Source organism: Camellia sinensis, chromosome 1 (assembly GCF_055761805.1).
Source record: "Camellia sinensis isolate YWXY chromosome 1, ASM5576180v1, whole genome shotgun sequence".
In the NCBI taxonomy this organism is placed as follows: Eukaryota; Viridiplantae; Streptophyta; class Magnoliopsida; order Ericales; family Theaceae; genus Camellia; species Camellia sinensis.
The window spans coordinates 17,818,666-17,834,601 of NC_138961.1; the positions used below are offsets into that span (position 1 = coordinate 17,818,666).

General features: G+C 46.4%; 1 protein-coding gene across 1 annotated transcript; it reads left to right on the forward strand.

The window, feature by feature from the left end:
* The first annotated feature begins 13,428 nt into the window (after positions 1-13,428).
* On the forward strand, positions 13,429-14,921 carry LOC145789582 (uncharacterized). Its single transcript, XM_082866476.1, has 3 exons — positions 13,429-13,986; positions 14,073-14,171; positions 14,466-14,921. The coding sequence occupies exons 1-3, from the start codon at positions 13,459-13,461 to the stop codon at positions 14,748-14,750; spliced, it is 912 nt and encodes a 303-aa protein (XP_082722602.1). The 5' UTR covers positions 13,429-13,458; the 3' UTR covers positions 14,751-14,921.
* The last annotated feature ends 1,015 nt before the right edge of the window (positions 14,922-15,936 follow it).

The window sequence follows — 15,936 nt, forward strand, 5'->3', positions numbered from 1 at the left end:
TCTGGATAACGGATTCTCACATCCTCTTCCTTTTCCCATGTGGCCTCTGTGCCATAATGCTCCTTCCATTCGACTTTTACCATTGGTATCAATCTGTTTCTCAACTGCCTCACTTGTCTGTCAACAATTCTCATTGGCCTTTCTTCGTAGCCCAAATCCTCATTAACTGTGATCTCGGAATGATCGATTACATGCAGTGGATCTCGGATGTACTTTCTCAACATTGAAACATGAAACACATTGTGGACTTGGCTCAAATCTGGCGGCAAAGCAAGCCTGTAGGCAACAGGGTTAATTCTCTCAAGAATTTCAAACGGTCCAATATACCGTGGTGCTAACTTACCTTTGTTTCCAAATCTGGAAACTCCTTTCATTGGTGAGACTTTCAGGAATACATGATTCCCAACTTCGAATTCTAACTCGTTCCTTTTCTGATCGGCGTAGCTCTTTTGTCGGCTCTGGGCTGTTTTAATCCTCTGTTGAATAAGTTTAATCTTCTCTGTTGTTACTTGAATCAATTCGGGACCAAGCAGAGCTCTGTCTCCAACTTCGGTCCAACATATCGGCGACCTACATTTTCTTCCGTACAAGGCCTCGTATGGCGCCATGCCAATGCTAGTGTGATAGCTGTTGTTGTAGGTGAATTCCACTAAGGGCAAATGTGTTCCCCAACTTCCTTGGAAGTCCAATACACAAAGTCTCAGCATATCTTCAAGTGTCTGAATTGTCCTCTCTGTCTGCCCATCCGTTTGGGGATGAAAAGCTGTACTAAATCTCAGTTCGGCTCCGAAAGCTCTCTGAAGACTCTGCCAAAATCTGGAAACAAATTTAGGATCTCGGTCTGACACAATTGTCATTGACACTCCATGAAGTCTAACAATCTCGTTCACGTATAACAAAGCAAGTTGATCGGCGTTGAAGGTAGTCTTAACAGGTAGAAAGTGCGCTGACTTAGTTAATCTATCAACAACAACCCAAATCGAGTCCATACCTTTCGGTGTCTTCGGCAAACCAATCACAAAATCCATGGAGATATGTTCCCATTTCCACTCGGGAATCGGCAAAGGTTGAAGAAGTCCAGTCGGTCTTTGATGTTCTGCTTTCACTTGTTGACAATGCAAACACTGGGACACGAATTCGGCTATCTCTCTCTTCATATTTGGCCACCAGAAGGTCTGCTTCACATCTTGATACATTTTGGTGTTCCCTGGATGAACTGCAAACTTAGAACCGTGAGCTTCCTGCAAAATTTTCCTTTTTAACTCTAGAACGTCGGCTACGCATAGTCTTCCTTCAAACTTAAGCACTCGATTTTCGAAGGTATACCCTGATCTCGGCTTTGTGTCAATCTCCTCGGCTATTTTCTTGAAGTATTCATCCTCCATCTGCCTTGTCTTTACCTCATTAATAATCGTCGGCTCCACTGTCATCACGGTCAAACACGCCAAATTTCCATCTGACTTCCTGCTCAAAGCGTCGGCTACACTGTTAGCTTTACCGGGGTGATATTGAATTTGCATATCGTAGTCTTTCAACAACTCAAGCCACCTTCTCTGCCTCAAATTCAATTCCTTCTGAGTGAATAGATACTTTAAGCTCTTATGATCTGTAAAAACCTGACAAGTAGCTCCATACAAGTAGTGACGCCAAATCTTCAAAGCGAATACTACGGCCGCTAGTTCTAAATCATGGGTAGGATAGTTTTTCTCATGAGGTTTCAACTGACGAGATGCATAAGCTATAACCTTACCCTTCTGCATTAATACACAACCCAAACCCTTATGCGATGCATCACTATAGACATGAAACTCTTCGTTACCTGATGGTAGTACAAGTACTGGTGCTGTAATTAACCTCGTCTTCAATTCCTGGAAGGCTGATTCCCGATCTTCAGTCCATTCATACAGTGTTCCTTTCTTAGTCAGTTGCGTCAATGGGATTGCAATCCTTGAAAAATCTTTTACGAACTTTCTGTAATAACCTGCCAAACCCAGAAAACTACGAATCTCGGATACATTAGTCGGCCTCGGGCAATTCACTACGGCTTCAATCTTGCTAGGATCCACTGATATACCCTCTTCACTGATCACATGACCCAAGAATGAGATAGTAGAAAGCCAAAATTCACACTTACTAAACTTAGCATACAATTTCCGTTTTCTCAAAATCTGTAAGGCAAGTCTCAAGTGATTTTCGTGTTCGATTTTACTCTTGGAATAGATCAATATATCATCAATGAAGACAACTACAAACTCATCTAAATACAGTTTGAAGACTCTGTTCATCAAATCCATAAATGCAGCAGGGGCATTGGTCACTCCAAAAGGCATCACTAAAAACTCGTAGTGGCCATATCTTGTTCGAAAGGCAGTCTTCTCAACATCTTCGGCCTTAACTTTAAGCTGATGGTAACCAGACCTAAGGTCGATCTTAGAAAAGACTCGTGCTCCTTGTAACTGAACAAGCAAATCATCAATCCTAGGTAACGGGTACTTGTTCTTGATGGTGACCTTATTAAGTTCTCTATAGTCAATACAAAGACGGAGTGTGCCATCCTTCTTCTTAACGAATAAAACAGGTGCTCCCCATGGTGAAGTGCTCGGCCTAATAAATCCTTTATCTAACAACTCTTGCAATTGCAATTTCAATTCTCTAAGTTCGGCTGGGGCCATCCTATAAGGCGTTTTGGAGATCGGCTGTGTTCCCGATATGATGTCAACGGTAAACTCTATTTCTCTGTCGGTTAAGTGGCCAGGCAATTCATCCGGGAAAACATCGGGAAATTCACTGACAACTAGGATGTCGGCCAAACTAACATTTCCATTCTGACCCCTCAGTATGCTACACAGATAACCTCGGCATCCTTTCTGAATTAACCTATAGGCCTTAATGGACGAAATTAAATAAGGTGGGGGCACTACCCCTTTTCCCTGGAAAATAACCTCGGCTAGGCTTGGGGGTCTCAAGGTGACACTTTTCGAAACACAATTAATAGATGCATTGTTCGCGACTAACCAGTCCATTCCCAGTATAATATCAAAATGAGATATGTCTAGAGGCATCAGATCTACTAATAGTTCAACATTCTCAATCACAATAATACATGCTCTGTAAATGGATGCAACAATCATAGATTCCCCAGATGGAGTAGATACAGACAACACATAATCAAGGGGCTCTAGTTCTCTATTAATTTTCTCGGCAAACTTAGTAGATATAAATGAATGAGTAGAACCCGAATCAATCAACACATAAGCATCTTGGGAGCAAATTAGAAGTATACCTGATACTACGGCCTCAGCATTCTGAGTATCTCCTGGTACTAATGCAAACACTCTGGCCTGTCTCATCTGTCCTTTCCCAGCATTTCCCTTCTGAACGGAACCCGAGGTATTCTCACCTTTCTTGTTGTTATCAGTCTTTGTCTTGGGACAATCCCTCACATAATGGCCCACCTCGCCACATTCATAACAGGCTCCAGACGTCCGTCGACAAACCCCGAAATGTTGCTTTCCGCAATCCGAACACGTCGGTTTAGAACTCCCTTCCTGTCTTAGGTTACTAGTGTTGCCCATATTCATTTTCTTCTTGGTGCTCAGTTGGCCTCGGTGATTGTCATAGTTCTGCCTTTTTCGCTGGTTTTCTCCCGAGCTCTGGTATCGGTTCAAATTAGCTTCGGCCTGAATGGCTTTGTCCAATACTTCGGCATAGGTCGGCATATCGAGCAAGTTGACCCGGTCTTGAATCGGTCCACGAAGCCCACACTCGAACTTCCTGGCCTTCATATATTCATCATTGGTCATGTGAGGCACAAACCTTACCAATTCAGTAAAAGCGCGGTCATATTCCGCTACTGTTCTATTGCCTTGCGTCAGAGTATGAAATTCGGTAGCCTTGCGGTTTTGAACACTCAGGGGAAAATGTTTCTTGTAAAACAACTCTAAGAATCGAGTCCAGGTCAGATCTGGATTGCTTCCTCTAACCATCATCCACCATCTGCGAGCGTCATCATCTAATGTGAATGCTGCCAACGTCACTTTCTGAGCGTCGGTGCTAGGGAAAATTTCGAACAACTTCTCCATTTCTAAAACCCATGCCTCGGCCTTCATCGGCTCTATACCTCCAGAGAATCTCGGCGGTCTCATTTTCTTGAACTCCCTGATCAAAGCTATCGTGCTATCTCCGTATAAGGCTGATTGCGGAGGAATTTGCGGCATTGGAGGAGGTGGAGGCGGAACTACATTTCGGCCGTTGGTCTGCTCGGCCTGAGTCGACGTAGCACTAGCGAACTGCTGCCTGGTTTGCCTCAACTCATGGGCCAAACCTTCAACTAATCTTTCCAATCTGTCCATTCTGTCTTCGGGCTGATCCCGGCCAATCGGGGGTCTACCTCTCCTCATAATGCTATGAGTATGCAAAATATGACTTTTAAACAAATAAGCAAGTAATCCCGTAGGCAAGTAACAATTTAGCATATCAAGACAATGCACACCTTGTTCAAATGGAAAGCACTACGATGCAACCTGTAACAGCGCCCGCGTGGGACCTCGTGTTACAGTTCGGACTCGATTTGTGTCACGGTTCTTAATCTGAACCAAAGAGTCCAAATCTGGCAAATCGTTTTGAGAAAACAGATTTTTGAAAAAGTAGTGCCAAACATGGACTGCTTTGCCAGATACAGAGTCGCCACCTAAATATTTTAAAATGGGGAAATTTAGGAAACCCTGACTCGGTGCCGAAGGCCACATGTCCGTCATCACCGGAGTTGTCTCGGCTCGGGAGCTTGGGTACGATCGGGGAAGGTCAGCTATGAGCACCCCCTTTCGCCCGGTCCGAAGACCGGCCTCTACTAACCGTGATATCCATTTTTGAAAACTTTATGTGTTCTTATTCCAATTATTAGCCTAGAATTACTATGTTATGCGCGCAGCAAACAAGTATAGACTAGATTGCCTAATTTGGAAATAAACATTGCATATCCGTTCGGTTTAAAAATGCTTTGGAATTTGCTACTCGCAAGTAGGCTCAAATACGGATTTCAACGAGTTTTTCCAACTCAAACAATCCAACCTTCACCCACAGGCATTCGAAACAGTTTAACACATAAGCATCTAGCCACATGTTAAGCATGCTGTTATGGCAACATTCACACTCGCGCGATATGCTAAAGCGGAAATACTTACATAGTACTCCGTGCCAAAACAAAGAACTTGTTAGCAATCATGCATGATCCAAGTCCATGTGAAGTGCCTAATGCATCGCATACAAAATGTCGCTAAGATAGGCTCGGCTAATCCTAGACATGTCATGTGAAAATGCACGATTATCACGTATTCAGTTTGAAAATTGAAGTATTGATGCAATTAGCGTGATGTACCGAGCCTAATGCATGCAATACAAATGCATGGATGCACACATGCATAGCATAAGGTATGCTAATTTAAACATGCCCTAATACTAACCATCAAAGCAGGTAAGTAAAAGGGAAGAAAGAAGCGGGGATTGGAAGACATTCACACACCCACACACACTTATTACAGATTTGCCCTCGCTCGGAGGGACCGAATAAATATTACAAATTAACTAACTACGCAAGCTAATTAATATTACAAATTAACTAATTTAATTAACAAATTAAATTAAATTAATTAAAGCAGGAAAGCGTCTCGGGAGACGCGCCACCATGCGCAAGCTGCCTCTGTTTTCCTTCCTTTCCTCCTCTGGAGGCTGTCAAAGCCTCAGGACTACATCCTTGGACAGAGGGGATCATCACCGGCTGAATGAAGCCTCCACCGGCAGTGTAGTATGGCCATCGGCACAAAATAGGGTCTGTCGGCAGAGAAAAATGTGCCGGTCGGCACATTACACTGCCGGTCGGCAGAGTATTCCTGCAGAACCTGCAACTCACAGCAACAAAGGGCAAAACAAGGCATGGCAGCATATTTCAAGGCATGTATGCATCAACCATGTCTCTTATCATTGTGATGACTCAAAGGGACATGTGCCTCGGTTCTTGGACCACCAATCATGCATTTCCATGCATGGTGGCCCAAAGAACCGAGTATGCATATTTGATTTCAAATGTATGCACACCAATCAAACCAATAAGGCCCAATTCCTATCACCGATTCAAGGAACAAGGCATGCATGCAAAATGCAATGCAACCTAGGCATACAAGCTAAGGATGCAACATGGCATGGCAATCAACTCATGCGAGCATACAAGCATGCATATGGCAATACAAATGAGTGCAAAGATGGACTTAAACATGAATTAGGCGGCTCTAAAAAAGGGCCTAAAACAGTAGCCAATGTGCTAAAAGGTGAGGGCTAAATGGCATGCACACACACATGCACATAAGGACCAACACTTAAGCATGAATCAAACAACATTCAAGCACACTTGAAAGGAGGGATCATGGACTAATTAGCATGCAACATGGACCCTAAAATTATGTTTATAAAATGATGCCAAATCAAGTTATAAATCAAGCCAAAACATGCACCAAAAGGCCTAAGCGTTCAAAGCAAATCAATGAGGCATTGAACTACACTAAGCAAGACCAAACAAGGCATGCAAAGAGAGACCAAAATCAGAGGTTTAGCATGTTAAAACAAACCTAAAGGACCACTTAGATGGTATCTAAATGGCCCAAATACAAAGGCATATACCATGGCCAAAACATGGAGCATTGCAACACATGCTTTCAAAGCATTAAAGAGGCATGCGAGGCAATCAAACGAGCATGGAAATGGGACTGAAATAGCATGCAAGATGATTCCAAATCATCAAATTCATGCAAAGATGGCATGCTACACATGCACAAACTCAAGGCCAACAAGCCTAAATGCAAAGGAGACATATAAGGCATGCAAAGATCGGCCCAAACGACTATGGACAGAGCTAAAGCATGGCAAAATAAGCACATAATCTTCACAAATGCAAGCCTAAAACATGCTCCAACAAAGGCTAACAACCTAGATCATGTTAAGGCACAAACATGGCATTACAAGGCAACTATGCTAAACATGCATAAGGTTCCAAAACCAACTTTAAATCATGTTATATCATGGATATATAAGCATGAAAAACAAACCAAACATGCTCAACACACACTCAAGCATAGGCTTCCTTAGGAAGGCCAAAATGTGCCCTTTTCAAGGACAACAAGGAGAGGGGGTGGCCCTCTCCTTCTTGGGACTTCAAAGCATCATCTTCACCACTGAAATCCCTCAAGATTTCAGTGGTGAAGAGACCTCAACACCAAAATCCCGGAGTTAACACAAAATGGCTTAAAATGAGGCCTTTTGAGGCCTAAGGGTGGTCAACACCCCTCAAACAACAAAACACTCTTAATAAACAATAAAGAGGGCTTAAAAATAGAACTTTTTTATGTTATACAATAATCACAAAAACAGCTCTAAGATAGGTATAAAATTGATGCAAGAATGGGGAATAAAGGTGTAAGTTTCTTACCCTTGTAGTCCTCTTCAACAAGGATGCTCCAATGGCCTCCTTTGGCTCCAAATCAGTCAAGAACCTCAAGAACAACCCCTTAGAACTCTAATCTCAAGAGGAAGGTGAAACACTAGGTGTTTGTGTGCAATAGTAAGGCACAAAACACCTAGTGTGCAAAATGGGAGGGAAAGAGAGATAGATTGTGTATGTCTAACCCTAACCCTAGAAAACCAGAGCTCTCCTCTGTCTTTTCTCTCTCTAAAATGTCTAAGCCTCTCCCTTTTTTGCCTTAGAGAGAGTCCTCTCTATAAGCCTCTTGTAAAGCTTACCAAACAAGCTTTGCAAGAGGGAGATCCCTCCATACACGTGTATGGAGGGGAGCAAAAGTTATACAGCTGTCCAAAAATATCTGCAAAAGCAGATGAACAGCAATCGGCCGGCAAAAAATGCCATCTTGGCCAAACAAAGTGCCGACCGGCACAAAAAAGTGCTGACCGGCAACAAATAGTGCCGACCGGCAAACTATTTTGCCGGTGGCAGCAAAAACCAGCCGGTGGCATCTAGCCACTGCCGGTGAAGGGTGGGGATGGTCTACAAGCCCCACTCTGCCTCTCAAAGGCAAAACACAAGTGTTCGGTGCAAAACCAGACACTAAACGGTCGAGTTCGGAGATCCTGAGGCAAGGCACGCGAGCCGAGGTTTCCGGGAACTCCAAACGAACACAAACATGGATAATCACCGAGTGTTCAAACGGTGACGTCCAAGTCTTGAGGACGGTCAAAAATGGGGTGTCTACAGTTGCCCCTCTTTGACAGAACTCGAAAGTCATAACAATGACGGGAGTGAATGTCAAAGCCCAGAGACGACCCATTTTTGACAAGGCCGAAGACTTAGACAAACATGCAATACAAATAAGATATGCGCCCGGAGGCAGGGGCAAAATGCAAGACAATGCACGGAGCCGAGCATAACTTATGATCATGCAAAGAAAGCTGTAACGAAGCAAACATGCAACAGTTTTAAGCTAGCATACCAAACTACACTACAATGCAGAAAGGATGTAAGAGAATTATGGAATTCTCAAAATGTCTCACTCGGGAGATACAATACCTGTCCGGTTCGTCTGGTCGCACCAGCTTCAAATGAACCGTACATACAATATCGTGCCTGAAAAGAAAACAAACTTAACAGGTACAATATCGTTAGCAACATGCATGACAATGCAAAATGGATGCAAAACGAAATGCAATATATACAAAACAATGTATAAACAATGCAAATGAAGATGCAATGTAATTGAAACAATGCAAGCTACATGCAAAGCATTTGGATCGTGATCCAATCACGAGCGGTTCGAAACCACACCTATGTCAAATAGATTGATGGAGGTAACAAGTCTGTCTACCATAGAACGGTCAACTGAACTATGAGTATTGTAGACAGACGCAAGAACAAGTATTGGGTGGAATGACACAAGTGGGGAAACAACCCGCTGGAGAAAGGACTACGATCCTAATGCCGGATGCAAAAATTACACTACAATGTAATGGGTGGATATGGCACGCAGGCCAAACCAAATCTTGCCTAGGAAAGGCATGCATACATACAAGCCATGTGTAACACAGAAAAGGTGCCGCAACCCTCAACCAACATATCAACGTGGAATCGGCGCGATACACATACAGAACTGTGTTCTAACATGACAAGTAAGGGCACATACCAGACCAAGCTCAACATGGAAAGGCGCAAGCCAAAGGCGGAAGGTGATGCAATGAATGCATGCAATCTACAATGCAATATCTACAAATATGCAATGGAATGGATATTTACAACATGCATGACAATGCAGTGCGATGCGACCTACTGGGGAAAATGCAATGGATGCATGCGAGCTACAATGGAAATGCATGACAATGCACTATGATGCAATGACTATGATTGCAACTTTCCCTATCTTACCAACAGGGTGATATACTAGGTTGGTTCAGTATCCAGAACTGAGGCGTAGACATGCCGCCTCAACCTATGGGGCTTCCATACAGATTTCAAGCCGAGGGTAAACCTCTGGGTATTTAAACCAGACTTTAGTCTCGGAACTCCCGAACCTTTGCGTTCTAGGCATAAGCCGTTTGAACTCTAGTTTCCACCGTCCCAGTTGGTCTTCTAGGAACTCATCGCAAGCACAGACAGGTGGCTTTACCAGACCACCGAAAAGTCGTTCGGGCACGACAAACACCGAAGGAATTGCACCTTCAGAGGATTTAAGGTCTCCTAGACCGGGATGCAAAATGTATGCATGACAATGCATGTTTTTTTTTGTTTTTAAATGCAAATGATGCATGAAATGCATGTTGCATGGAATGCGCGACTACACGCGGCTTAAGATATGTACAAAGCAATAGTGTGCACACCAATGCAATAAAGGTTTTGCACCTTCCAAGGATTTAAGGTCTCCTAGACCGTACGTGTTTAAGGTCTCGCCAGACCATGCGTGTTTAAGGTCTCGCCAGACCACGGTGGTATTTACAAGACACGTGACAATGCGCTGAAGGTTTCGCACCTCCAAAGGATTTAAGGTCTCCTAGACCGTGTGTGTTTAAGGTCTCGCCAGACCGTGCGTGTTTAAGGTCTCGCTAGACCATGGTGGTATTTACAAGACACGTGACAATGCGCTGAAGGTTTCGCACCTCCAAAGGATTTAAGGTCTCCTAGACCGTGCGTGTTTAAGGTCTCGCCAGACCGTGCGTGTTTAAGGTCTCGCCAGACCATGCGTATTGCACGACGGCATGATGCGCAAAATAGCGCAATGCGTTAGGCAACGCGAGTGCACAGGACAGTGCGATGGAATGCATGCAAAATGCAATGAGATGCGCAAAACAGCGCGAACAATTTTGAAATGCACAAAACAGTGCGATGCGCAGAACAGCGCGAGGTTTGAAATGCACAAAACAGTGCAATGCGCAGAACAGCGCGAGGTTTGAAATGCACAAAATAGTGCAATGCGCAGAACAGCGCGAACAATACAATGCACAAAACAGTGCGATGCGCAGAACAGCGCGAGGAAAATACAATGCACTAACAAGTGCAATGCGCAGAACAGCGCGAACAAAATACAATGCACTAACAAGTGCAAGTAAGGTGCGCAAGATAGCGCGAACAAATGCAATGCACTAACAAGTGCAATGCCAAGTGTGACGTGCATGCCACACGGAGTGTAAATGGGCTTAAATGCGCAACAACGCACGTATTCCGGAATGCATGACAATGCACGGAATGGAAATGCAATGATGATGCATGAGAAATGTGCACGACAATGCAAAGGGGTGCGTGTTGCAACGCATGTAACACGTGCACAACAATGCAAATGTGTGGCGCATGACAGCGCGATGTAATGCACCGAAGTAGTGTGATGAACTTGTGCAACACACATGGGGTAGCTTTTGAATTCAAAAGGATACAAAAAGGATACACCTTGCATGAATTCGAGTGCCACGCACTGGAGACACGGCCCGCGGTCAGAACGGAGGCCGGTTGAACATTGGAGATGCACTTTCTTGCACTTTTTTGAGCTATGAAGACCACAATCTTCTCAAATGGCCTAAACAAGGCTGTGGGAACCCTACCGGCAGTAAGGGGAGGCCACCGGCTGGCCATCGGCACAAAAACAATTCTATCGGCACAAAAAAGTGCCGGCCGGCACAAAACATTGCCGACCGGCAAACAGTTGCTGAATCGGGGCAGTTCTGTCTTTTCACCTCGAGTGTTATAAAATAGGGTTTCAAAACCCTATTCTTCACTTTTCCACCGCCGAAAATTCTTGCCCTCTCTCTCTAGAGTGCTTCTCTCTCATTTTTCGCCCGTTTCTTCGCGTTCTACGCCCGTTTCGTCGTCGGATTCGCGATCCTCTTCGCGTTTCGGACATTTTCCACCGATCACATTCTCGTTTCGGTGCCTCGTTCGGCGTTCTCGCCTTCTCGGGGTTTGTTCCCCTCACTTTCCTCTTCATTTCCGTGCCTCTTCACATTCCGGCCTTCCCGGCCATTTTCGACCCTCTCGGGAGTTGACTTTTCAGTTGACTCTTCATATTCCGGCTCGGTTTTCCTTTTCCGGCCATTTTCACACCACTCTCTACATGGCGGACGACATTCCACGTGGCGGGACTCCCCCGGACCACGAGATGGACCCCGGGGTCGAGCTCTTACCACTGAGCGAGCGCCCGTTCGACCCGGCGACCTACCGGCCGGCGATCCACGTTCTGCCCCCAGACGGCCTGCGTCAGTTCCGGAGCTTCGAGAGGTACGCGCCCCCTGAGTTACTACTACGCGAGCCTACCTCCCACCTTTCATTCGGCACTCCCGAGGTAACTCTTCATCTTCTGCTTTACTTTCTGCAATGTAGGATACAAAACTGCCATAGTTAGCTGTATTCTTTAATTGCTGAAATCTGATATTGCCGTAGACCGTAGTTGACTGTAAACATACATACAACTGATATCTGCTTGAGACTGACACATGCACACACACTGCACTAGCCCTGAATTACTCAAACACACGGCACACACTGTATTTCACTGCACACACACTGGTACCCAGTATTTGTCTGAATCTGTCAAACTTGCATACATGCCACATATGTTCTGAAACACTCAAACACGCTGACACAGCACACGTATTTTACTGTAAGCACACCGGCACCCGATATTTGCCTGAAACTGACAAACTTGCACACATGCTATATCTGTCTTTTCAAAACTGCATTTTGAATGTTGTCTTGCCATTGTCATTTTCTGTTTACAGGAGGGTTCCCATACCATTCGCGGGTATGGGAATACTGGTGCGCGGGAGTGGTATGACGAGCTCCCTGATGCGGTCCAGCGCATCGTGGACCGAGCGGGCTTCGGCACCTTCTGCCGAGGGCTCTCTAGGCTCTCCACATGCAGACCTCTCCTTGCTGCTTTGGCGGAGAGGTGGTGGGACACCACCGATTCTTTCCATTTCTCTGCTACAGGGGATATGACGATGACCCCTCATGACTTCTCGATGCTCACAGGCATCGGGGTAGGGGGTGATCCGATCCCCTTCGACATAGCGATGGATGAGTGGACCGCCGCTCAGGTTCATTTACTGGGGGAGGCCCCTCCGCTAGCTCGCCCAGGCTTCGTCCGCTATTCCTGGTTCGAGGCACAGTTCAGGGTCCTGCCCGCATTGGGGGAGGAGACTCAGATGACCGAGGAGGACGTGGAGAGGTATGCTCGGGGCTTCCTCATGTTCCTGTTCGGGACTACTATCTTCGCCGACCGGGCGAACACCGTGCCTCTCTGCCTTCTCAGCGCACTGGTGGACGTCCGAGATATTCTGCACTTCGATTGGGGCGGCGCTGCTCTGGCCACCTTGTACGGATATATGAGCTCGGCTTCTCGCGGCAGCGGCCAGCTGCTCGGAGGTTACTGGCGAGCTTGGGAGGTACATTCCTTCTCCGCTTTTTCATTCCTGTCCGATATTCTCTGTACTCTGTACACTGCACACACTGCGGTCTGCTTTACACTCACTGTATACTGTACACACGGCACACACATACATTCTGCTTTGCACTGACTGTATACTGCTCACACTGTACACTGCACACAATACACGGCTCAACACACGGCTCTGTCATTTCTGCTTTATTCTGTATACCCTGCTTTATTTGATGGTCATACTGACATCTGTTTTGCAGTTGTGGGTTTATGCCTACTTCCCTAGGCTTGCACCTGTGCCAGTTGCGGAGCCTCCTCCGGCTGTTCCTTTCTCGAGTCGCTTTGACGGGGGATGCACCCGGCGACCACGGGAGACATTCGACTTCTTCCGTCGATATTTCGACACCATCACCCCGGCCGAGGTATGCTTTACTTTCAGTTCGTTTAGCTTCGCTTTCCCACTGCATGTTTCAATAATAGTAGATAACAAACTGTCTGTCACTTTCAGATCACATGGCGGCCATGGGCTTCCTTGCCGTCGGCGATGCGGGGTCGGTTCCCTGGTGCTGAGGAGACCTCGCGTTTCCGGATTCTGCTAGAGGGCCCGGTCTGTCGGGCTTGGTACCTGGGGGAGCGTTTTCTACGCCAGACCCGCGGGTTACCTGAGCAGATAGTCCCGGCTCACCCTCCTGCAGAGATGAGGGAGACCGAGGGGCTGACCTCTGAGCAGTTGGATGATTACTCCATCGGCTGGGAAGAGGCCGGCTTCCGAGGCACCGGCGACTATCAGGAGTACGTGCGGACGTACCTGATGCGACCTTTGAGCGGCCGTCGAGCAGAGGGGGCCAGGCCTGTAGCATCGGCGGCTGGGGCCGGAGCAGGAGCAGGGGCCGGATCTTCGAGGAGGGCCCGGGTCCGTGGCAGGGGCGAAGTGCGGGGTGGACGAGGAGCTGGGTGGCCTGCCCTTCCTGCTGTACTGACTTTTCAGGGGCAGGGTGGGGCGACCTATCAGATCCCCTTCGCCCCTCCACCAGCTGGTCATGAGTTCACTGACATCCCCGACCTTCCGCCGGTATGTATCATTGCACTTCGTACAGTTATTTCATTTCAGTCTACTTGATATTCCACAGAATATTAATGCATCTGATACCTTTGCAGGCTTCCTCTGAGTACACCCGTCAGTCGTTGGCGATGAATGCCTCGATGATGGGGATGCTCCAGCGGACATTTGACCTCCTGGCTGTCTACAGCATACCGGTATGTCCTTCTGACACTGGCCTCAAACCATTCATACACTGCTTCGCATAATCTGATTCACGGCACAACACCTGATACACTGATCTCACAGTATCTGAACACTGCATACACTGCATTCTGCACTAAACTCTGTACTGACAAACTGCTCACGGCATTCATACACGGTACTCATACACTGCATTCTGCACTGATAAACTGCTCACGGCATTCTTACTGTATTCATACGCACTGCATTCTGCACTGTTAAACTGTCTACAGTATACTGATGCATTTCACTTTTGTGCACTTTTTCAGCCTCCTTTCCAGATTCCCATGGCAGGAGGTGCTCCAGCTAGACCTGCTGTCCCTGCTCGGGGGAGAGACGAGGAGGGCAGGATATTTCCCCGCACTAGGGGTGGGCGTACTCACGTCGGGAGCAGTTCGCGAGCTCCAGCCCCGGACGATGACGACGACGAGGAGTCAAAGGCGGAGGCAGGGTCATCGGAGGAGGAGACCGGAGACGGTTCTAGCTCGGGCTCTGATGACGACGCTGTTGATGCTCCTGGACCCTCATCCAGGAAGAGGACCAGGACAGACTGACGGCCCTTCGGAGTGCTTGACACAGATGCAGATTTTTGCTATCTTTTCCTCTTTGTACTTTTCTTTTTGGTTGGTAGATAGATTACCTTGTACTGCCACAGGCAGATTTTGTTTTCAAAGCTTGTACATTTGAAAAGATAATGAAATGAAACGGACTTTTTATCTGAAAAAGTGCTTACATTTACACATTTCATGCATTGCATCGCATCTCATCATGTTACACCTCAATGTAAATGGAATTGATTGGTTGTCTGAAAATTAAACGCTTGCACTGTAATAATCAGATAACTTAAACAGCCAACAGCAAAATAACCCAAGCAACCCACTGCCTGATTCTGGACACACAGCCCTTGCTCTACTGGGGATTAATCTGCACACAGCCCATAACACAGCATTCGATTCATTCTGCACACGGCGAATTCCAAACAAACAGCCCAATCTGACAAGACGGAGCTCAAAGACGGAACCGGTTGGAGTCGAAACACGCTCGAATGTAGAGAATGGCACAGCATTCTGAGCATAAATGATTTTTGAAATCAAATGAGGGTTTTTCAAACCAGGATATCGAGCCTACCACTGAACACAGCGGGGAGGACTTAAACAGAGAGGTACACGACCTAAACACAACGAGGCACGCTCGGGAGAGACTCAAAACAAAAGACGAGACCGTCAAATGAAAGAGACACGACACACAGACGCGTAACCGAAGATGGGGGACCTCGGACCACGAGGAGCCAGTTCAATCTGGGTATTGTTTCCCACCCTTTCTGATTTGTGATTCTCACATCACTCGGCTCTCAAGCTCGGATTTTCTCTCAAAACCCTTTTCCTCACTTTTCTCTCAACTTACACCTCTCTATTCTTCAATCTCTCATTTTTCATCCCTCCCCGGGGTGATTGATGGATGAATAGGAAGTTGCGGGTTCACGCCCGATGCCGTTAGCTCACCGCCATTTCTTCTGGCGGGCAGAGCGCTCTTCTGGCAAGTACGTCGGTGACGGGGGAAAGACAGAACGCCTGGCTCAACTGTGCCCCTAGTTCATCATTTTAACCATTCTTTGTTTTTGCTTTCTACTAAAACAGTTTTGATCAAAATGAGAGTCGGACTAACGTACTCGTTCGATTTTTGATTTGAAAGGCATGCAAGTCAAGCTGCAAGCACTGAAAGTTTTCCTTTTTGGATCCA

Excerpts from the sequence above, each read along its gene's own strand:
- LOC145789582 (XM_082866476.1), top strand. The coding sequence starts at position 13,459 with ATGCGGGGTCGGTTCCCTGGTGCTGAGGAGACCTCGCGTTTCCGGATT. Across the intron at positions 13,987-14,072 it reads ACATCCCCGACCTTCCGCCG|GCTTCCTCTGAGTACACCCG; the intron begins GTATGTATCATT and ends ATACCTTTGCAG. Across the intron at positions 14,172-14,465 it reads TGGCTGTCTACAGCATACCG|CCTCCTTTCCAGATTCCCAT; the intron begins GTATGTCCTTCT and ends GCACTTTTTCAG.